This window comes from Epinephelus lanceolatus, chromosome 18 (genome assembly GCF_041903045.1).
Source record: "Epinephelus lanceolatus isolate andai-2023 chromosome 18, ASM4190304v1, whole genome shotgun sequence".
Lineage (NCBI taxonomy): Eukaryota > Metazoa > Chordata > Actinopteri > Perciformes > Serranidae > Epinephelus > Epinephelus lanceolatus.
Genome location: NC_135751.1, coordinates 3122264 through 3147601, shown reverse-complemented (window position 1 = coordinate 3147601; position 25338 = coordinate 3122264). Strand labels below are relative to the sequence as shown.

The 25338-nt window shown below is 41.6% G+C and overlaps 1 protein-coding gene across 2 annotated transcripts in view; it reads right to left on the bottom strand.

Annotated features, from left to right (window-relative positions):
* Window positions 1-25338, bottom strand: part of rab11fip4a (RAB11 family interacting protein 4 (class II) a) — a 126152-nt gene that overhangs the window by 41172 nt on the left and 59642 nt on the right. For both annotated transcript variants that reach the window (XM_033644535.2, XM_078161652.1), the window contains exons 6-9: window positions 25085-25219; window positions 22824-22859; window positions 22453-22561; window positions 1661-1764 (exon numbers count right to left, since the gene is read on the bottom strand). In XM_033644535.2, the coding sequence (XP_033500426.2) occupies window positions 1661-1764; window positions 22453-22561; window positions 22824-22859; window positions 25085-25219 (384 nt within the window). The remainder of the gene's footprint in view (window positions 1-1660; window positions 1765-22452; window positions 22562-22823; window positions 22860-25084; window positions 25220-25338) is intronic.

Below are 25338 nucleotides of genomic sequence, written 5' to 3'. Positions count from 1 at the left end.
TTAGTTGAAAAAATTTCAACTCAGAGCAGGAAAGTGCCCCATTTCATCTTTTTCCCATTGTCCAATCAGATGATTTGAGAGGCGGGCCTTCTGTGGTGGTCATGACAACAAGGTCACATTTGGTAAACTATACTAGGCCCATGGCTGACAGCAGATTGTCAAACTGCCCCTGAGTCATCCAAAAATGTGCCTGGAAACAGCCATCATGGAGGCTAAGCTCCTGGACCGACTGGTGGTACTCCCCGTGATCCCCCCTCTTTTTTAGGGTCTCATGTACCCACACATATCTCCATTTCCCTGTGCCCAACAAACTAATTGCTGATAGCCTCTCACCCTCAACCAGAGCTACAGCAAGTACCCTCTGCCTGTCCATTTCAGGAACTAGCTACTATTTACTGTGACAATAATTAAGTAGTTTTAGCCAAAATAAATGGTACATTGATTACACAGGAAGGTTAGGGTAAGGAGGTGATGTGGTGGTTGCCTAGCAACAATAAAAAGGTGCAGCAAGCGTGTTTTTAGTAGTGGCAATCAATTTTAAAAAAAAATTTAAAAAAGGCAATGTGGTGTGCCTCATGTTTTGCAACCTGCAAAATGCTTTCTGTGTGATCAGGGGCTTGGGAAAGCAATGTTCCAGTCAAGTCTGATGTTGCTTTACACATAAAAGAATACTTCCAGTCACTTCCACGCAGTGAGGCATACAGCTTATTAACACTAGCATCTGATCAGTACACGTTATTGGCTGACATTAAAAGCCCAGCTATCAGGTCTGAAAAAGTCAGATAAGTGCATCCCTAATGGAAACATGCAGTGTTTAACACAGCAGCAATAAAGCTGCCATCATAAGCTGTCACACTGGGCAGCTTTCATCCTCCATACATGCCATCTCCTCAGCTCATTCAGTAATTTTCCATTCACCCCGCCTCGTCACCACACCTACCTGCCAGCCTATCGCCTGTCCACTCATTTCCCGCCCCTGCCAGTCCTCACCTCATCAGGCTTACGCCGCTCACCTGTGGATTAATACCCCCTGTCACTATAAGACGCCTGCTTCACAGACACTCCTTGCCAGATTGTTCTTCTCCTCATGCAAGACTTTCCAGCATGTTTCCAGACTGCTTCCTTGGTATCGACCCTGCCCGCGACTCACCTGCTTCATCTGATCCCCGGTAATCCACTCTACCTTCCGTCTTCTAAACTGAACATTGATTCTCTCTGTTTCTTCCCCAGTCTGCATTCCCTGTATTTATTAAAGTGGTGCATTAAAGCTTAGAATAAACTGTTCCGCGGGTTCCTGGTGTTGCTATTGGGTCCAAACTCCACCCATTACAACCTGTATGATTTCCAGATGAGATTACATAGACCTACAGAGCAAATCATCAGACCTAGTACTCTACCCCCAGTCTTTCAAAATAAGCATGTGAATTTATCACATTCTTGAGTAATATCACATGTAATACACTGTATCTATGAGATACACTCCCATGCCGCCCAAGCATGTTTTCTGCATGGCTTAGGCATAATGTGGTTTTTAGACATTTAATGCATGAAATATAATACTCAGCATGTGAAAACATGAAAATCACATGTTCTTTTTGTGAAAGTAAACCTGACTCATTTTAATGAATAAATAACGGATCCAGGGCTTGTGTTTTCCCACCTGTGTACAAGTTGTGTGTTCTCCTGTTTGAGTTTAGACTTGAGGTCACCGTTGGCCAGACTGTCGCTTTCCAACTCTGTCACCTTCTTCTCCAGATAACTGACCTGAGGAAGACAACAAAGCCTTAGGTAGAGATGAGCACCTGGTGTTTTGTAAACTTTGTACTATGGACATTCCTGATATCTGAGCTCTTTTATTAGGTTCACTGGTCCACAAACTGCAACTGCACACTAGGTCAGGAGGTTGAGTTAGAGTTCAGCTAGTCTCCTGCTTTTATTCCACATGACAGGGTTACATGCAGAGGATGTGAAATATACAGATGCTTCGAAACCAAACATCTAGGCTGACAAAGAAACAACTCCCAGCTCAGTGCTCCAATATCCACAAACAGTAACTGCTATCGCAACTAGAATTTGAGGAGGAGGAGGAGGAGTGGGAGTGGGAGTGGGTACCAAGCCCCAACAAGCCCTTGCAATACAGATTATTTTACAGCACGGGTGAATGACCTGAGGTTGAAAATCATGGACAAGCTGGAAACCCAGCACCCCAAAGCCAATTACCGAGGCTAAGTGACAAAGTACCCTCTGAAAGTCTGCTAGATGATGTGAGTGCAGTACTACTTATTATCCCAAGTAGGACCATAACTGAGACCAATCAGCTGATATACACCACAGCAACGGTGATCCTGGAGATGCTTGGCTACAATATCAATACTGTAAGCCACACTGTAAGCCACAAGGACCATTCCTGTGCACTGACTGGATCAACTACAAGAAAGCCTATGACTCAGTCCAACAAACATGGATAATGGAATGCTTGGAAATGTACAAAATCAACAGAATACTAAGAGCCTTCATCAATGGGACTGTGGAAAACAACTCTGGAGTCCAACTCAAAGCCAGGTGCACAAGTTACCATCAAGTGTGGCATATACCAAGGTGATGCACTGTCCCTGCTACTGTTACTGCATAGGCCTGAACACCCTCAGTGGCTACAGATACCAATTCCGAACTGGAGCAACCATCAGTCACCGTCTCTACATGGATGACATCAAGCTGTATGCCAGGAATGAGCAAGACATCGACTCACTGATCCACATCACCAGGATCTACAGCAATGACATTGGAATGTCATTCGGACTAGATAAGTGCGGTTGGATGGTGTCAAAGAGAGGGAAGATGATCAGAACTGAGGGGGTTGAACTACCAGAGGGCAGCATTGCAGATGTTCAGGACAGCTACAAATACCTTGAGGTTCCGCGGGAAAGAACAAGGTCCAAGCCATCAATGCCCTGCCAGTCATTAGATACCCAGCTGGTATAATAAGCTGGCCAAAGGAGGAGATAGAGGCCACTGATATCAAAAAAAGGAAGCCTCTCACAATGCATGGAGGGTTTCATCCCAAGTCCAACACCCTGAGACTGTACAATAAGCGAAACGAGGGAGGCGGAGGACTGATCAGCATCAGAGCAACTGTCCAGGACTTAACAACCAAGATCCAGGAATACATCAGGAAGATGCCCCCCAAAGATGAGCTGCTGAGTGAATACCTCAAGCTGCAGAAATCGGAGAATGCCGAAGATGAGGATGAACCATCATGGAAGAACAAGTCCTTGCACGGCATGTGCCATCAACAGATTGAAGAAGTGGCCAACATCAAGAAATCCTTCCAGTGACTGGAAAAGGCTAGCCTGACCGACAGCACAGAAGCACTAATCATGGACAGGCGCTTAGTACAAGATCAATAAAAGCAGGGGTCTACCACACCAGACAGGACCTCAGGTGCAGGCTGTGCAAAGATGCTCCTGAGACAGTTGACAACATAATTCTTTCTGTTGCTATAGCACCACCCAGTTGCCAATTAGAGTTAAACTTCTCCCGTCACTTTGAAGCGTCCTGTTCTACATATCTACCAAGTTTAGTAAAAATCGATATGGCGGTTAGGCCTAGATAAGAAATTAGCTCTCTAGCGCCCCCATTTTGTTTGATTGGGTCAATAATGGAGGGATCCCCTCAGATTATGTGTGGTCATATGCTAACAAAGTTGCATGGTGATTGGTGAAACCCTTGAGATGTTATACACCTTTATGTGATGAGCCACGCCCTCCGCAATATTCATTGCCTTATAGAAGCTCAGTTTTAGTAAGTTTTCCAACTTTTGCCAAGAGGGAACTTTAGATATTGGTCCCTAGATTATGTTCACCAAGTTTCATGCAGATCGGTCAAACTTCCTAGGAAGAGATCGATTTTAAGTGTTTTTCAAAAAATTTAAAATGGTGGAAAATCTATATGAACGGAAGTTATGGGTTCTTGGGGAAAATTTGTTCCTGATGAGGAGAGGCATCTCTGTGCAAAGTTTCATGTCTCTACTACATACGGGGCATGAGATATGCCCATTCAAAGTTTGCAATTTCAGTCAGTTGCTATAGCGCCCCCCTTTGGCCAATTGATGTAATATTGCTTCATTAGCATCCTCCCATTACCCTCTACCACTGTGCCAAATTTCACATGGATTGACCAAGTCTGTGAGGAGAAAAACATGGAACAGACACACCCACAGACACAATTTATCATTATATAGTAAGATTAAGAGCATGCTCCAGGTGAAAGTGTTGGTCTCAAGTGAGCAGGCAATTTCTAGCTTTAGACCTTTCACTTGGGTATAGTTGGTTCTATAGACTACCCTCTGCCACTAATGACTCACCTCCTTTTGTAATGAAGCTTATATCTGGCCTGTCTTTCAATGTGATTATTGTACTGGGGATTTTTGATATGAACTGGTTACAGCTGCTGTCTGAGTTAAAAATCTTACTGTAATTCTTTAAATTTTTCAAGGTAGTTGACGCACCAATGAAACCTTACCTAAATCAACCTCTTCTTTAATTTTATTTTTAACAAATTGTCCTGATTAATACTCTTATGCTTCCATTTTTGCAAATGATAGTGTTGATTGTTATTGGTATTGTATGCTACACAAAATCCTTGAGCAAAACCTTGCATTATGAAGCAAGATTTAAAGAAAACATTCTCCACATTTGAAGTGGCTTTCCAATTAGTTGATGGTAAATTCAGTCACTTGAAGCAATACATTTCTCAGTGAATGTCACATTGACAGAAGCTGAGTTTTCCTTCTCAGACATTTCAATGCCTACATGCACCAGGATGAATTGCCCAAGCTCCAGACACTTAACCCCAAAATACTCCCCAAACCTGCCCAGCATGTGGAGGTGGGTATCAAGTTTAGACAAAGTAAAGGTGTCTTAAAAAAATAAAATCCACTGTTTAACTAGAACACCAGAAAAAACACAAATTTAATATCACTGGTGTCAACACCGGAAAAATGACACATTTACTAACACTATAGCAACAAACATGCCTTACTGTAAAGTGCCTGGAGTGAAACGGGTGTGGTATGGACCCAAATGCAGTACACAGGCGCTCAGGAACAGTTGGTAATGACCTTTATTTTCGCCACAGCAAACAAGGTACGGAGCAGATAGAATAAACATAGAATAAAGTTCGTTCTTCGGGCTGAAAGCCCACAGTCTCTGGGGCTCAGACGAGGGAAAGAGACGCGGCCGGAGTCGGCCGTGGAACCGAGGGGAAGCTCCTTAGCCCCCGGCTCCAAACAGTTCAGTTCTCTTTTGGTGTGAGGGGAAGAGAAGTAGCTTACTTCAGCCGATGACGACGAGGAGGAAGCTCCGTGGCCCGAAGAGCCGGCTGCACGTGCGGAGGTGTCGACGGGGAGAGAGCAGAGGAGTGGTCGGAGGCAGGCGGGGGGGGGGGGTCGTAGCCAGATGAGCAGTCCGCGAAGGCAGAGGCACCGATGGGGAGCAGGCAGGAGGATAGACGAGGCCAGGCGGAGGAGTCGTTACCAGCCGAGCAGCCAGATACCAGAAACGCTGAGGCAGAGCACGAGGTCAGGGACAGAAGGCAGGTGAGTTTACCGGGAGGCAGACGAGGAGAGCAGGTCGGGAACGGGCAGAGTCGGCACCGGGAGATCAGCCAGGAGATGAATGCTGGAAAGTCTCGCATGACGCTGAAGAACAATCTGGCAACGAGTGAGTGCTGGAGAGGCTTATATGCAGGGCTGATTATGATGAGCTGCAGCTGTGTAGGCAGATGAGCAGAGTTGGGCTGATAAGATGGGCGTGGCTGGCAGGTAGAGTGGAGCAGAGGGAAGGAGAGTGGAAAATCACTGTAGCAGAGTGACAGGAGGGGAATGAGAGACAGGGACTGTGACATGGAGACTGTGTATCACCACCACAGCCAAAAGCCATTACTTTGTCAGCCAAAACATAATGTTAGATGACAAAACTACTCAGTCAATGATAATCTGCCCTCTCAGCCTGCCAGCCTTGGTTGTTGTTTTTTCAGTTTGTCTTTGCGATCCTGAAGAAGGTCTCCAGGGATTTTCTCACCAGCCACACTTAGCTATACAATCGGCGACTGCCGATATATTCAAGAACTTCATTCAAACTCGCTGTTTGAGTTTCTGTCAGGATCAGAGGGCAATTTGAGTGAAGGCACCACCAGTCGCTGTTTGCTCTCAGCAGCTCAGGTTCTGTACGGCTATGCTGCAGCCTCAGTCACTTTCAGTCTCATCTGAATTCAGACTAGCTGATTTTTAGGCAGTTACGTAATGTACAGGCACAATAAAAAAAAACAAAAACAAAGGCTGCTTATTTTGAAAAACAACCACACAGTGAAAAAATTAAATAACCAAAGATGTTTTGGAAGACAGTTGTAGGAGATGGGGCCAGGTCTGAGCTTCGCATAGTATTATAAAAGATTCAAAAATTATTAGTGACAAAACAACAATGCTTAATTGTTTTAATGAACACTTCATTGCCTCTTCTGCCTTGTTTATATTTCTGGATCATATTTAAGAGTAGGCCTAAGTGGAGTAATGAAGTAAAGACAGCAGCTGACAAAAGTTCTAAATTATCATTAACAGTATGAACACAGACCCACACACAGAGTCAAGTCATTTCAAAGTGATCCATATTTTATGTATGTGTCACCACACACTGTGCTACAATAATATGAATGGCAGATCTTATCTGATGAGACGAACTGCTCGGAAACAACTGACCGCGCCGATTTCACATTATACCACCGGGTAATCCACTGAAATAAGTTCACCTCAAAACAAATGAGTGATGCTTTGACCTGCAGGATATTCTAATGTCTTTACTGTGGCCGTTCTCACCATGATTCCCCCGAAAAATACACCTATTGAAACTGACAGAATGAAAGCAATTAGCCTATAGTGTCGTTATCATGTGAATAGTGGGGGAGGAGGGGAGGAGGCCATTTAGCGCTCCATCTCTGTAAATGATTCATTTAAAAACTTTTATGTTTTATCTAAATCACGTTATTTAAAAAAATCTCATTATTTGGCAGTGGATGCATTGGAAAGTGTAAATTATGAGGTTTCAATCAATCAATTCAATCAATTTTTTTTATAAAGCCCAATGTCACAAATCACACTTTGCCTCACAGGGCTTTACAGCATACGACATCCCTCTGTCCTTTGGACCCTCACAGGGGATAAGGAAAAACTCTCCAAAAAAACCCCTTTAACGGGGAAAAAACTGGTAGAAACCTCAGGAAGAGCAACTGAAGAGGGATCCCTCTTCCAGGACAGACAGACGTGCAATAGATGTCGTACAGAACAGATCAGCATAATAAATTAACAGTAATCCGTATGACACAATGAGACAGAAAAAGAGAGAGAGAGACAGAGAGAGAGAGAGAGAGATGCAGGACAGACGGTAATGACAGTAGCTTACAACAACATTATTGAAAGTAATAATATTATAATTATAGTTCTGGCTACTGTGATACAATATGTTGAACGTATATATTAATATCTGACAGTATACATATGTGACAATAATCATATGTGTATAATAACAGTAGAAGTATGACTAATGATGACAGCAGCAGCAGGAGGCATCTGGCAGGACCACGGCAGCAGCACAACCACACACACGTCACACTATCCAGGCACCACTGCAATATGAGTTAACCTGAGAGACAGTGGAGCACAAAGGCTCCGGAGAAGAAGCCGAGTTAGTGACATCCAGAATGGCCGAGACAGCAAGATGCGAGAGAGAGAGAGAGAGAGAGAGAGAGAGAGAGAGAGAGAGAGGGAGAGAAGGTGAGAAGGTGCCGGGTGTATTATAGGGGGTCCTCCGGCAGACTAGGCCTAAGTCAGCCTAACTAGGGGCTGGTACAAGGCAAGCCTGAGCCAGCCCTAACTATAAGCTTCATCAAAGAGGAAAGTCTTAAGTCTAGTCTTAAATGTGGAGACAGTGTCTGCCTCCCGGACTGTAACAGGAAGATAATTCCACAGGACAGGAGCCTGATAGCTGAAGGCTCTGGCTCCTGATCTACTTTTGGAGACTTTAGGGATCACGAGTAACCCTGCGTTCTCAGAGCGCAGAGTTCTGGTGGGATTATATGGCACTATGAGCTCTCTAAGATATGACGGAGCTTGACCATTTAGAGCTTTATAAGTTAACAGTAGGATTTTAAATTCAATTCTGGATTTTACAGGGAGCCAGTGCAGAGAAGCTAAAACAGGAGAAATATGATCTCGTTTCTTAGTTCCTGTTAGTACACGTGCTGCTGCATTCTGAATTAGCTGGAAAGTTTTTAAGGACTTACTAGAGCTACCTAGCCTGAGTGTCAGACTGAAGCTCCCAGAACCTTCAGTCTGACATGGCTTCTATTGAAGGCGATTTACAAGGGGGAGGGAATTTGATTTTTTCCCTAACCAATCAGTAGAGATCAACGACTCACCCAGAATGTGACGTCATTAGTATCCATGCCTCGGGGGTGCCGAAAACAAGCGAGCATTGCCCGTTTAAAATGTCTCTGTCGTCGTGCATACCCAGCTGCATCGCCGTTAAATCCAGTTTAGCAGCTTCCTTAATTTGGTCGTCCATTAACATGAGTAGTGGCGAAATACCTCAATAGCATCGTTAATGTGGTCTGTAGGATCTGTAGCGGTCACCATTGTTGCTATCCTCACCAGTTACCCACCGACGTACAGCTTGACATCAGCGTGCCGCTGATTGGCTAATCGCTAGACCCCCGGCGTTCATTGGTCCGTCCAGCATTTGGACGAGATAAATCGCAAATTCATTGAAGTATGCCAGACCAGAGATGCAAGCCTACTCAGTTGAGTGGGCGGGGTCTATTGTCTGGAACCAGGCTAAGAGCTACCTGATAATAGAGAGTTACAGTAATCCAGCCTTGAGGTAACAAAAGCATGGACCAATTTTTCTGCATCTTTTCAGGTCAGGATAGGCCTAATTTTCGCAATATTATGCAGATGAAAAAATGCAGTCCGTGAGGTTTGTTTTAAATGAGAATTAAAAGACAAATCTTGATCAAATGTTACTCTGAGGTTTCTTACGGTAGTGCTAGAGGCCAGAGCAATGCCATCTAGAGAAACTATGTCATCAGATAAAGAGTCTCTGAGTTGTTTGGGGCCAAGAACAATAACTTCAGTTTTGTCTGAATTTAACATCAGGAAATTGGTGCTCATCCAGGTTTTTATGTCTTTAAGGCAATTATGAAGTTTAGTTAATTGATTACTTTCTTCTGGCTTCATAGATAAATACAACTGTGTATCATCCGCATAACAATGGAAATTTACAGAGTGATTTCTAATAATGTTACCTAAAGTGAAGCATATATAGAGTAAATAGGATTGGTCCGAGCACAGAACCTTGCGGAACTCCAAAACAAACTTTAGTACGTAAGGATGATTCATTATGAACGTGAACAAACTGAAAATGATCAGATAAATAAGATTTAAACCAGCTTAGTGCAGAACCTTTTAGGCCAATTAAGTGTTCCAGTCTCTGTAGCAGAATTTGATGGTCAATTGTGTCAAACGCCGCACTAAGATCTAATAAAACATGTACAGAGACGAGTCCTTTGTCTGAAGCAACCAGAAGGTCATTTGTAATTTTAACTAGTGCTCAGTGCTATGATGCACTTTAAATCTTGACTGGAATTCCTCAAATAAATTGTTATCACGGAGAAAATCACACAGCTGGTCTGCGACTACTTTCTCAAGGATCTTTGAAAGAAAGGGAAGATTAGATATTGGTCTATAGTTGGCTTACACCTCTGGATCCAGGGTGGGCTTTTTTAGGAGAGGTTTAATTACAGCTACCTTAAAAGACTGTGGTACATAGCCTGTTAATAAGGATATATTGATCATATCTAATATATGAGTGTTAACTGAAGGTAAGACCTCCTTAAGTAGCCTAGTTGGGATGGGGTCTAAGAGACACGTTGAAGAAAAATTGGGGAGAAGCAATCTTAATATATATTAGGTCTTACAGCTGTGTTTGAGGTTAGATAGGTACTATCTGAGGACAGGAGGTCATGAATTTTGCCTCTAATAGTTAGAATTTTGTCATTAAAAAAGCTCATAAAATCATTACTGCTAAGGGCTAAAAGAATACAAGGCTCAATAGGGCTCTGACTCTCAGTCAGCCTGGCTACAGTGCTGAAAAGAAACCTGGGGTTGTTCTTGTTATCTTCTATTAGTGCTGAGTAATAGTTTGCTCTGGCATTGCGGAGGCCCCTCTTATACGTTTTGAGATTGTCTGCCCAGATTAAATGAGATTCTTCCAGTTTGGTTAACTGCCAATTCCTTTCAAATTTTCGCGATATTTGTTTTAACTTACGGGTTTGAGAGTTATATGAAGGAGCAAACTTTCTTTGCTTTGTTAACTTCTTTTTAAGAGGAGCTACAGAGTCGAGTGTTGTTTGCAGCGAGCCTACTGCGCTATCGACAAGATGATCAATTCGGGAGAGGTTAAAGTTGGTATGGGAAACCTCTGTTACTGAAGGACATGGTATTGAATTTAATGATGGAGTAATCATTTCCTTAAATTTTGCGACAGCACTATCTGATAAACATCTAGTATAGTAACTGTTGCTGAGTGGCGTGTAATCGAGTAAAAAGAAATCAAAAGCAATCAAATAATGATCCGATAGCGAGGGATTCTGTGGAAAGACAATTTCAATTCCATACGTCAGAACTAGATCGAGGGTATGGTTAAAACAGTGAGTGGGTTCATGTACACCCTGACTGAAGCCAATGGAGTCTAATAATGAGATAAACGCGGTAGCCAGGGAGTCATTATCAACGTCGACATGAATGTTAAAATCGCCTACATTAATAACTTTATCTGATTTAAGAACTAAACCGGATAAAAACTCTGAGAATTCAGATACAAATTCAGAATACGGGCCAGGAGCACGGTACACTATGACGAATAAAAGTGTCTGCAAGGTTTTCCAGGTTGGATGTAAAAGACTAAGAACGAGGCTTTCAAATGAATTATAATCTAGTTTAGGTTTAGGGCTGCAACTCCCCCTCCTTGGCCGCTGCCTCGAGGAATGTGGGTATTATTATGACTGGGAGGAGTGGATTCATTTAGACTAACATATTCATCTTGACACAGCCAGGTGTCGGTGAGACTGAGTAAATCAATATGATTATCTGATATTAATTCGTTTACTAACACTGCTTTAGACGATAGAGACCTGATATTTAACAGTCCGCATTTAATTCTCCTGTTTTGTCTTTCTGTCACAGAAGAGGTTTTAATTTTTATGAGGTTGTTATGCACAACTCCTCTTTGTTTAATTTTGGATTTAAATAATTTAGGTAGTCGGGGGACACACACCGTTTGTATAAAACTATGAAAACTATGGCTCGGTAACTGAACTAGAAGCTCAGGAGAGGTGTATAGGACTGCGACTCTGAGTCCTGATCTCAACTCTGGGTTGTCAGGGATTTGAATTACTAATAAAATTTGCCAGGTTCCTAGAAATGAGAGCAGCTCCATCCAAAGTAGGATGAATGCCGTCTCTCCTAATAAGACCAGGTTTTCCCCAGAAAGTTTGCCAATTATTAACGAAACCCACATTGTTTGCTGGACGCCACCAGACAGTCAGCGATTAAATGATGACATGCGTTTAAACATGACATCAGTGGTCAGATTTGGGAGGGGTCCAGAGAAAACTACGGAGTCCGACATCGTTTTTGCGTAGTCACACACCGAGGCAATATTAATTTTAGTGACCTCCGATTGGCATAACCGGGTGTCATTGCCGCCGACGTGAATAACAATCTTACTGAATCTACATTTAGCTTTAGCCAGTAGTTTTAAATTTGATTTAATGTCACCCACTCTGGTCCCAGGGATACATTTGACTATGGCCGCTGGTGTTGCTAACTTCACGTTCCTCAGAATAGAGCTGCCAATAACCAGAGTTTTATCCTCAGCAGGTGTGTCGCTGAGTGGGGAAAAGCGGTTGGAAACGTGAACAGGCTGGTGGTGAGCCGTGGGCTTCGGCTTGGAGCTACGCTTCTCGCGAACGGTTACCTAACCTCCCAGCTGTACGGGTGTTACCGGAGGACTGCTAGCAGAGGCTATGCTATGTGGCTCCGCACCGGCTACAGGGGACTGGCTAACTACTGCAGCTACTGAATGGTTTTCCATGGTGCGGAGCCGCGTTTCTAATTCACTAAGCCTCGCCTCCAACGCAGCAAATAAGCTACACTTGTTACAATTACCACTGTCGCTAAAGGAGGCAGAGGCATAGCTAAACATGTGGCACACCGAGCAAGAAAGAGCAGAAGGAGAAGCCATCGCTAACTGTAAAGCTAATGTAGCTAACAAGGCTAGTAACGTGCAAACAACAGCTAAGAGATTAGCAGGGAAGTCATAAAAAGGAGGAGAGCTATAAGTGCTTAAACAGAACTAGTGTGGGTTAAGACTTGAAATAGATGTTAAAGCAACTGAAGTGAGAAAGCAGAAAGCAGGCTAGTAGAATTCACTAGAGCAGTACAGAGACGCTGTCACAGAAACCTTGGAAATGACACAACTCGCTTACTGCAATACGTCAGCACGTCAGGTATTATTTCTGTCAATATTTTCTTTCAAGCTTGTATGATGTGACGACGCTCTCTGTCCTGCCTGCCTTGTTGTGTTCTCCCTTGCAGGTAGCAGTGGGCATGGCTGCGGGTAATCAGGGAAGTGGCAGCATCTGAGCTCAAAGCTCTGGCTGCTCACTGCTCTTTCTCTTCTCCTTCCTGAGGCAGCATTTGTTTTTGGGTTTGGTTTTATCTTAGTTTCTACACCCTACAACATCACACGCATACATTGTTTCACTCATGCCCTCACCTACACCACTGACTTTACTTATTGCAAACGCCATGTTTAGTTAGGTTCTTTTTCTTATGTTTATTCTTTAGTAAATAAAATCCTTTAATTGGCTTTCCTTGTGTATGTGTCTCCCTCTTTGTCATGGCCGTGCGGCCCGGTTCGTGACAATGATAAAACTTGTGGAGACATTAATCCAAATGAATGACATTTATCTATCTATATCCATTGTGGGGATTTTATGTCCGCTGAGGATCCACACATGCATCCTTCTAATTTCTCTGAAATAGGGACTCAGTCCTTCGTGAAACTCGGAAGGATCCTTGACATTGGAACAGTCCTTCGGTGGGGGTCTATGACGTAGCATCCTTCAAATTCGGCCGTTTGAGGATCCTTCCTTGACTTTGAGAAACACCCACAATGTTTACCTGCACTAAGGTTTGTAAGGCGCTAAAAGTACTTGACATTAATAAGTCAGCAGGCCTTCATAATCTTGAGCATAACTTTTTAAAACTAGCAGCTGATTTTATTCAAACAAAATCACTTTTATCTTTAAACCTGCTTTTGTTTTGCCCTTTTTAAAAACTGATGACCCAACCCAGTGAAACAACTATAAACTCATCTCTAAACTCTCAGTCCCGGCCACAATATTAGAATCTTTAGTGTGTGTCCGGGCAGATAAAAGGGTTTTTATATGTAAATTATAGTTTATCTGTTTATCAATCTGGATTCAGAAAAAGCATAACACTACTACTGCTACTTTACAAGTTGTCAGTGATTTGGTACATTCGTTGGATTGTAGTCTGCACTGTGCTGCTTTATTTATTGACCTGTCTAAGGCCTTTGATACAGTAGATCACAAAATATTGATAAACAGATTACATCAAATTGGTTTATCAGACAGACTTGTCTGTGAAGATTCTCAGTCATCCAGGTCTTGGTAATCGTAAGTGCTAATATCGTAGGCAACTGGACTTGCTTGCGTTTCTTGACAACGTTTCGCCTCTCATCCAAGAAGCTTCTTCAGTTCTAAATGACTGGTACGAAGTTGCAGGCTACAAACCCTGTGTGGGTGGGAACCCTTGCATAGTCGTAGGGGTCACGTGAGCTCTTAGTTTCAGAGTCGTTAAGGTCACAATGTGAGTGGGTGACCCCCCTGGCCACCATGTGAGTTGTTAGGATCAGGTGGGACCAGGGGTGAATGGGTGTGAAGTCGTCTGGGGAGGGATCCCAAGACTGCATTGTAGGTGGGGGATAAGTAGTGTCGTAAGCCACCCCCTCTGTTTAACGATGGTCGTTCCAGCTTGACGTAGATGGCTTCTTTTACTCCTCTTTCAAACCATCTTTCCTCCCTGGCCAAGATGTGCACATTGCTGTCCTCAAAGGAGTGTCCCATCTCCTGAAGATGTAAGTGGACAGCCGAGTCTTGACCCGAGGAGCTGGCTCTCCTGTGTTGTGCCACGCGCTTGTGGAGTGGTTGTTTTGTCTCCCCAATGTATAAATCTGTGCATTCCTGGCTGCACTGAACTGCATACACTACATTACTCTGCTTATGTCTGAGTGTTTTGTCCTTGGGGTGGACAAGTTTCTGTCTCAGTGTGTTACTGGGTTTAAAGTGCACAGGGATGTGGTGTTTGTTGAAAATTCTCTTGAGTTTCTCAGACACTCCTGCGACATAAGGAATGACAATGTTGTTACGTTTTTGTGTCTCTTCCTCTCTGTCTGCTCTGGGTCTTTCAGAGGTTTTTGCAAAGGCCCAGTTGGGATAGCCACAGGTTTGAAGTGCTTCCCTGATGTGTTTCTGTTCCTTCACTTTCCCCTCTGTCCTAGTGGGCACATTTTCAGCCCGATGATTCAGTGTCCCGATAACTCCCAACTTGTGCTCCAGTGGGTGGTGAGAGTCAAACAGCAGGTATTGATCCATGTGTGTGTAGATTTTCTGTACACCTCTATGTTTAGGTTCCTGTTCTCTTCAATGTGCACTGCACAGTGTAAGAAGGGTGGACTGTCTCCTCTGACATCCTCCCATGTGAATTTAATGCTGGGGTCCACTGCGTTAATGTGTTCTGTAAAGGTTTCCACTTCCTTAGTTTTGATTTTGACCCAGGTGTCGTCACCATACCTGAACCAGTGGTTAGGAACAGTTCCTGTAAAGGTGGTCAGCGCTCTCTTCTCCACACCTTCCATGTAAAGATTGGCCACTATAGGAGACACCGGTGAGCCCATAGCACAGTTGTGCTTTTGTCGGTAGAAACCCTCGCAGTAGTAGTGGGTTGGTTTGTACATTATTTATCAGGCAGAGTGCAATAAGTACAAGATGAAGATATGTTCCCCTCTTGCAATTGCCAATGGGATGCCTCAAGTTTAAGTATAAGTTTTGTATTTACTGGCTACTTCAGGCTGCAGCCAACAGTATCATGGTGTATCATTAGCTTGTGATAATGTTTATTTGGGGACAATGACATGGCTGGATAGCCAGCTAAGCCGTTTCTCAATACTTAAGTTCAGCAGTTCGGACTTGTGGACTTGGCAAGTTCGGACTTGGCAAGTCCACGCGAGAGTCTGGACTTCCCAAGAACGGGAGGACGGGAGTACAGTCATTTCTGCTTTTGGAACAGCAGCGAACTTGATGATGTCACCACCTCCGCTCGCCTTTGCTGTTGTACTGTGTTGTATACATGCATTTAGAAGAAAACAATATAAACACAGCCCAGCCCTGCGTCTTTTCATAGACACTGTAAGAAATTAATATGTATATGTTTTTAACGTTTCAACATATATAACTGACATACAAAAACATATAAATAGCCAAAATATTTTCATAAAATGTCTTTTAAAACTTTTTCCCCACAGCTGGCTTCTGATTATAATCAAAAGTCAAGTGCGGGGGGAAAGTTTGTGGAGAGTTGGTAGTTATTGTGATCATAAGCACTGGCGAGATGGAAATCAAAAATCAATAACGGATCGGAGAAGGCGTCTTGGCGCAGTTATTGCAGCAGGACTGCTGTACCTGCAGGCTGAGGAGGAGGCTGCCCAGCTGAGGAGGCAGATCCCAGAAAGACAGCGGAGAATGAGGATGAGAATGAGACGTGCGATGCTTGCATGTCTGTTCGATATGTTTGTCCAGTTGTGGACAAAGTACCCAGAAATATCACAACAAAGAACAAAAACTGAGTCACAAGTAAAAGTGCTGCATACCAAATCTGACTTGAGTAAAAGTATCTGGGTATTGTCAGCAAAATGTAGGCCTACTTAAAATTAAAAGTTCAAAGTACTCATGATGCAGAGTGACCCAATTTCAAGTGTTGTGATCATCATATACATGAATATGTATTGAGTATTAATTGATCAACGTCGGCTACATGTAAGCAGCATTTAAATGTTTAATTTTAACACCTGTCACTGGTGTACTAGTCTAATCTATAACAACACACAGCAACTTGTAAATATGAAACTTACAACATTTAAAACAAACTATCTGAAAGTATCTATAGCTATCAAATAAATGTAGCTTGAGTAGAATGTACAGTATTTCCCTCTAAGTAAATGAAATACCCAAAGTACATCAGATTTGTACTTAAGTACAGTAGCTACTTGAGTAAATATACTTAGTTACTGTCCATCACTGCATTTGTCTCATCATTATGCTTCCTGTCTACATTTTTATGGAGACTTGACAGTTTACTTGGTACACCTAGAAAAAACAACAGCAGTTTAATATTGTATTAAGTCTAACATTTTATTGAAGTGTTGAGTTTGTGGTGCTGTTGAACTGTACTGGATTATACTGACAGCAGTTTCTCATTTAGTCTGTCCTCACCAATATAAATGGGATCAAACAGGTCAGATGTGAAGAGGAAAAGTTTATTCAGCCACACTTCAGACATCATGCAGGTATACAATTCATATCAGATAATCAATATTTAAAATGCTGTTGAATAAATACTACAATAAAGACAATTAATCTTTAAATACAATAATTAAATTACAATAAATTCTTAAAATCATTATTGAATGGTAAAAACACATAAATAAGCAAAAGAATGCAAAGAACAATAACATGTTACAACATTTAATAATATAAGAATATATCTTATACTGAGACTGAATATTGCCTATTAGACATACCTCAAACGAATTACATTTCATATTTAACCACTATAGAGGCTGCTCTCTGGGGCAGCCAGAGCGCTCATACACACGTTTATTATCTATGAGCGCTGACACCACTAGATGACAGCCGTGTCAGCGCACATGAGCGCTGACCCCGCTGTCATCTAGCGGACCTCAGTCACATTCAACTGGGCTCCATATTAAAACATTGACCACGGGTCTGATGTTTAAACTACGCATGAAAACACTACATTCTGTGACAAAACAACAGTAACATATTGGTAATTATGGCTTACAATTGTGCGCCTTTCCCTCACTTGTCATTTTCCGATGATTGTTGCGAAATGCATGCTGGGATACCTGGCTGTCTGAAGCAACAGTGCTGGAAGCAGGGGGGCCAGGGGGCCATCGGCCCCCCACTTTTACCCTCCTGCCACATTATTTTTAAGCCAAATCAAAGGTCCCTATATTACATTACTTACGGTAAAAAAGACTTTCACTCTTCACTTCCACTCATACGGTAGGTAAAATACAGAGAGGGGCCATAGAGAGAAAGATACAGCCTCCAGCAGGCGCTCAATTGTGCGCACCTGTTACTGCCTCACCAGCCCGGTAAAGCCTCGAGCATCCTCGGCAGGCTCCAGGTAGACTCTCAGCCATCTGGCTCTATCCAATAGCACCTAGCAGTAATCCCCACTAACCCTGGCACTGTATTGTAAGAACTCCCCAGTTATAAAAAATAGAAATAAATCAAAAAGCGAGCCAAATTGTAGGCCTATCTGGTTCGCAATCAAACATTTCTAGCGCTGGTGTGTTTTATTTTTTTTCTCAATGCCCCTCCGCGGCTCCGTAGTACACAAACATAAAACAAAAAATAAAGAATCTGAATTTAAACTCAATTTGTCTGACTTACATTTATCTCTTTCATATCATGAATGCATAGATCTGTGCTTTGGATGTGATATGCAGCCTGCCTGACAACATAGGCTACAGAGGCACTGGACCTGCTGCGCTCAGAGGTGGAGCGGCGTTTTGATCAGGAGGGACTCCGTGTAGCTGCAGGGCGAGAGCAGGCACTTCTTGAGGCGGCTCAGGGGAAACGAGAGCGGCTAATAGAGCTTAGATCGGGCCCAAAAAATCCAGCCCGATCCGGCCCGAGCCCGTGCACGTTATGTCTGGGACAGGATTTTAATTATGACGGGATTTTAATTATGATTTAAACCCGTCATTTTTCAATAAGTTGGCTGTTATAATTAAGAGTATTAAACCACAATTCTTGTTATTTGAATGACAGAAATAGGATCTTAATGAATGGCGTAACACGGAAGCATGATTATGTAATAAAACAGGTGTTTATTTTAGGATCCAGGTGGTGAAGGGCTGTGCGCGCACAATGTTCCAACAGGGGACAGCCCTCCATTCCGAAACACCGCCGTTCCGAACCAGCCCCACTCCGAAATTGATTTTCATTCAAGTTTGAGAAGAGTTTTGCACAGCGGCGACCGGATCTTTGCTCTCAAACCACAAAAAATGTGATGGCACAACAGTCTCCTTCAGTACATTATTCTATGCTTTCTTTTAATTTTCAAATTGGCTAGTCATCCTATTTAATTTGTCTTCTGATTAAATCGGAACCGTTGAAACAAGTGTAGTGTGTAGGAAGCCTCTGCAAGTGATTGGTTGCTGGCAGACACTCTGTGCTGCAATAAAATGGTTAATCAGCAGTGCCGTGCACAGTAGAGCCGATGCGCTGCTGGTTCTGCTGGCCTGAATAGAATATAATGTCTATAGCCTTACTGTTGTGTACAGCCTTATAGACTGAGCTGAATAGTGATGCGCGGGTCGACCCGTAATGCCCAGGTCGGGCAGCAGTGATCGTCTGTTAAATTGGTCTGTAAATGATAGTTTGACATTATTATTATTATTACAATCATTAGGCTATTACTGTCACGGCATCTGAAGGTAATGATGCGTTGAGCAGGTGACAGTCCGCGGTCGTTTTCAAAGCACACTTGTGTCACGCACTCCAGAAACTTGTTGAAACTTTAAACAATAATTAATTGTACAAAACGGGGGAAACAAACGTTGACAAAAACGGTTATATAATTCATATTAAATCCAAAAGACAACGAAAAAACGGCTGTATAAAAATATGTTAAAAAAAAAAAAGAAAAAAAAAAAGAATATCGAATACCAAATTTTCATAACGAATACCTACCCATAAAAATGAATATTCGAATATCCAAATATTTGGGTACAGCCCTATCCATAAAGTGTTCAGGTTTCATGCAAACACTTTTAAGAAATAAACTGTTTGCTTTTTTCCTCCCAAGATAAAGTTCGTGATTAAATACATTATCTGACTCTTTGTCTTTCTTCACCATCTTTTTAATGAGAGAGGACAAGCGTGTAACTTGCTGCAAGATACTGCTGCTTTCACTAAAACACACTGTTGCCGCTGTTGCGCAAGCTCACACTCAACTCAGGCTGTACTTCAATCCCTGATCACTACGCACCTTTAACTAGTCCCTATTATTAACTGGACATTACACAAGTAGCCACGCCCACACGGTGACAAGCCCCAGACGCACAGCACTTTTTGGCCCCCCCACTTCTGAAATGAATCCGGCGCGCTTGGTCTTAAGTCCACACAAGTCTGCTGCGATGCATCCCCGGTGAAATGGGTGTTTGGACTGAACTTGGCTAGATGTGAACTTTGAATTGGAACAGTACTTGGGCTGTAACTGATGACGTGTCACAAGTCCACAAGAACACAAGTCCGCACAAGAACGCATATTGAGAAACGGCTCTAGTCTTGATGTTAGACATACTTTCAAATTATGTTTACTATTTGTCAACTGTACACATTGTTTTTATGTTTGAATCTTGCTAGCCTAAGGTCAGCTTTCTGTGTCATAGGGTTCTATGAGCTGACTGGTCTAGAAATATCTCCTGTTGTGTATTGAGGCTGTAGTCTGCAACTATCATGCTCTATCTTCTTTCATTTTCCTGTGTCTGCTGCCTCCTCCTATCAGATATAACAGCACTGTTGCCATAGCAACAAAGCTATCGCCTCAGGCTTAGCCAGGAGGAGACATGGCTAACTTTCCTACCTTATAGTGAGTCCGTCTAATACAGGGTATGAAATTAACAAAATATTTTGCGGGCAATTTTGGCCCCCACAGTCTAAAAAATGGGGGCATTTTCAAAATGTTTGGGGGCCATCAAAAAATTGTAATTATGCTCTAACAATAAGCACATGAAAAGCAAAACCAACTAAGATAGTGTCTTCACTCTTCAGTAGAAACCACTATAAATAAAATAAATAATGGGTTACATAAAGTTATGGTTGCAAAATATCACTCAGATTTCCTACAATTCAACCAGTTTAAATGTGATGATTTAACCATTAATCTACTGATAGCAGTACTAATGCTTCACCACATTACAGTTACTTTTACTGTTAAAAAGGCCAAATTACTGTAAATTCCTTAGATGCAATCCTGAAAGAAAGTTAATTTAAAATTTAACATTCATTCTACCTTAATTTTTCATTAATTTGTCATTGTGTAGACACAGATCACCCAAGAAATTGTTAATTTATACTTATGGTACAGCAAAGCCCCCTCCCCTTCTCTGTCAGATTACTTTCATGTAATCAGTGCAATCTCGTTGATTATGTCTGGAAAATGAGTTGTAGACGCGACAGTAAATTAATTTCATGAAAATAAAATTATACTTTAATGTCAGATTGTAATACTATTAAAAATATAAATACATATAGTTGTTTCGAAAATTTGGGGGCAATTTTGTCCCCCAGAACATGGCTTTTGGGGGTATTCTTGGCTAAATTGCGGGCCAGATGGCCCGTGGCCCTTGCTAATTTCTGACACTGGTCTAATATAAAAGGCAGGCTTAACCTGACATTCTAAAACCAATCTAAGGCCAAGGGGGGCCCTGGACAAGGCTGATCCCTAAAAACAAAGGCACCAGATGGTAACAGGAGTTTACCTGGGGGGGGGGGGCTGGACAAGGCTAGATTTTCAAGGTAAAAGCCCCCTTAATGATATATTAATTAACTAGGGGCTCACAACAAAGCTGTTTTCAAAATAAAAGCCCATAGATGGTAGAATGGTTAAATTCCAAACTTTTTTAAAAAAAATGTATACTTGCAGTGTACCTACCTGCTCGCAATACTTTTGTTACAGACATCAATTAAGCTTCAGAGAGATTGCAAAGTAATTATAGTTCTGCTGGACATTTTTCAATCGACTATTACTTTTGCAGTTTCAGGAACAGAAATCATTCAAATGCCAAAATGTTACACTGCTAAAGAACATTAAATGCTTGTTTTGACTTTTTGCTATATGTTATGCTTTATGAGTCAGAGCATTTATTCATTAAGCCTTCTGGTTAATTTATTTAATCTTCTACCTTTAACAGTATTACAGTTTAGCTTCTTGATTTCAATGTCTTTCAGCTCTAAGCTTCTTTGGTTAATGAAGTTCAGCTTTCTACTCTGCCAGTTTTACGTTTCAGTTTCCAGGTTTTTCAGCATTTGGGCTTTCACAATTTCAAGGCAATTCATTCCACATTTCTCTATCTTTCAGCAATGCCTTGCGATTAACTTTAGCTTTCGGCATTCACACAACAGCATTTCAGCATTTCCTTCAGGAAATGCATTTTCAGGTTTGTCGTAATTCAGAGATCAGAATAATTTGTGTAGAATTAAAGTCTATGTTCTTGTCTAAGAGATAAATGTTCTCTGAGAATTAGAGTTGTAGTCACCACCATGTCTGCTACATAATAGAATACCAAAGTGTACCTGTAATACTAAAATAACAGAATACTTAAGTGTACATATGATACTACAATAACAGAACACTAAAGTGAACTTATAAGACTAAAATAATAGAATACTAAAGTGTAACTATAATACTAAAATAACAATACTAAAGTGTACCTACAACACTAAAATAATACAATACTAAAGCATATATATAGAATACTAAAATAACATAATACTTAAATATACCTACAATATTACTGATATACTAATACTAAAATTATAGAATACTAAAGCATACCTACTCAATGTCATTAACCAGGAGCTTGCCTACATGGGACATATCAAGCAGGATCATCCCCCATGTTAGAAAGCAATATGAAGCTTTTAAAGACTCCAGCAATATTACACTGACTTTAGTTGACTCCAGTGGTCTGCACAGTTTAATCTCACATACTATGCTGAAAAGGAACTCAACAGTGGAATGAAGTCAGTATTGACCAAAATCCAGCAGTTACGTTTTCAGTGAATTGTTGAGGCCATGCATCTAAAATATTCGAATTCAGTTCTTATAACTGGGCTAATCATTTAAAATGTATGTGTTTGTATAATAACTTGACTGCATTTTTGTGTGCATGTGTATGTGTGTGTGAGTGTGTGTGTGTGTGTGTGTGTGTGTGTTTGTACTTTTTCTGTGATGTCTAAGTCGCAGGAGTCGATGCTGTCTGTGAACAGATCCTCTGTGCTGCTGCCCTGACTGGACCCAAACACACTATGGTTGGCCTGAAACAGCTGCCTGCAGGGAGGAGAGGACACATTAGAAATCAACAGCGAAGAGAGACACATCATTACCCACTTTACATGATGATGATTACATACAAACTGTGCCACCTTCTGAAATTGCTCTCCTATTATAATACTCTAATTATCACCTTGATAAATGCTGAATCGTTGGGATCTGTTACATGTGATTGGCCGCCCCCTTCCTTTTATGCAAATGAAGCTTCACTTAAGTATCTTAATTTGTAGGTCATTATTAGAAAGGTCAGGTCACTCACCGCCCAAATGCTGTGCTGGAAATCTTTCTATTAGGGCTGAAACACAAGAGAGAGACTGAGTCACACACATCTTGCTGCCTCAACAATAACCAGTCCTGCCAACTCTTATGCATTGACACTTTTTTACACACCACATATCCATTTTCCCACACAAAGAAAATATTATTTATAACTGATAACTTAGGCCAGGGCCACTGCTGACCACTTGGCTGCCCTAAGTGCCCACTTTTTTTTGCCAAATTGGGAGTGCAAAAAATGCATTTTAATTAATAACATAATTCTCCCGAGTCAATATTTTAACGTCCACTTTTTTGCTGATGATTGTATTTTATATGCCCCCGGTTCTACCCCATCCCAAGCCCTGACTCATCTACAGACTGCCTTTGATGCTTTGCAATTATCCCTCCATAACCACAGACTAGTTTTAAATGCAGAAAAAACTAAATACTTGGTATTCTCCACTTCCACCACTAGTGACTCTGACTATCCTGCCATCAAGACCTTAAATGGCACCCACATTACTCACTGACTAATACAAATACTTAGGAATTTGGCTTGACAGCAATTTATCATTCAAGATTCACATTCAACAGGTAACTCAAAAACTAAAAATCAAATTAGGCTTCTTGTACAGGATCAAAGTCTGTCTGTCTCCCTCCAACCGAAAAATCATTGTACTGTCAACCTTCATGTCTGTCCTTGATTATGGGGACATCTTGTTTTGTCACACTGCCCCATCAACTCTTCAGAGCTTCAAAGCTCTACTGCTGAAACTTCCTAATTACCTCACATCTCTTCTCTCATTAAAATCCAGTAACTATTTAACCTTAGATATTCCATATACACGCACTAATATTGGCAGAACTGGTTTCAGATAGTATGCTCACTTTAAATGGAATGATCTGCAATCTGCCCTTAAAATTGAGACATTCATTCATCTTGGAGATTTTGTTGTGTGATGTTTACTATGATTGTTGTAACTGTTTCTGCTAATTCCTTTTATATCTTGTTGTTTTTGTTTGTTGGTTGTGTTGTGTGTTGTTTTGTCTGCTGATTGTGAATGTTCCTTGTTCTCAGGTCTCTCTTGTAAAAGAGATCTTGATCTCCATGAGACTGCCTGATAAAATAAAGATTAAATAAAAATAAAAAATATATTTTACACCCACACACACACACACACACACACACACACACATAAAGCATCAAAGACTGAATGAATTTTTAAATTACAGGGAAAAAAAAGGAAAATTGAATGAATAGCATGCACATTCACTTTGAAGGTGCCGTATGTTCAGTCAGTGTGTATTCCTGTCACTTTATCTATAGGACTAAGTACACCTCCAGGGCCAGGGGTCCACTGTCTCATAATCTGCATATGATTACAATGGGCACATACTCTAGTTGATCTGCCATGTATTGGTTGTTACAATACATTTGTTGCTATTGCATCTGAGACACAGAGACACAAAAACAGCCACCCCATTGGGAAGATGTTGCCATAGCAACATCTCATGCGCACTGTCTAATGTGGCTGCAGCATCTGGTACCAAGAATAAATCAGAGGGTGGGATTTGGGTGTATGGCTTATGGGTAGGCTATCTGAACACTGTTATATGGGGGCGATGCTGTGGCAGCAGCAGAGTGTATCTTTGCTCCACTCGTCATCTACCACCCACTGTAGCTGCCATCAGAGTCAGTTATACAATTTAAGTTCATTTAATATTTTTGAGACAAATACAAGAAGAATTTACGTTTTAGGAAAGAATATTTTTTGTTAATAAATATAAATAAATAAATAAATTGATTAACAATTAGGAACATAAAACCTGGTAACATATGTCTAAGAGGACCTGTCTTATATTTTCATAGAAGAAATAATGTTCTTTTGTTGCTGTGGGGTAGGGGCAGATTTGTTGCTACACTCTATATGCATGTGGTGCCAGACTCAACAGAGAGCACCTGTAATGTTTAAGTTACTTTGCTTTGTAAGTTTTATGAAGATTTGAACTATGCTAAGACTTGTTAAGCCTGAAGTTTTCTTTCTTACTCACCTTGAGTTAATGTGGCCAATGAGTAGTCACGGCATGTTGGATGGCATGTTTGATAGAATGTTTGATAGCATGGATGTGCAAATAAATGCCCGTAACTCCAAGAACACTTTGAGCTTGTGATTTCAACTGGAGGGGAGTTATACCCACCACTGTTTGGTCTGATTCAGCCTTTGTGTTTATGCTCCCATCCTCATGTGTTGTATGTTTTACCTGTTGGCCTTGAGGTTTCGAAGTCGAGCCTCAAGGTCATTGAGTAGATTCACTTTCTTGCAGCACTGAGAACAGTATATGTCCAGCAGCTCACTGTTATACAGCTGCCTTATCTTCTGAGGAGTCTGTCCAGCGCTGCAAATGCAAAGAATACATCGATGTGAAATGTAGAACTATATGAAAGATATTCAATATAATTTGATGCAACAACAAATGTGTTAACAATGATTCAGGAAGATTGTTTTATTATTTTC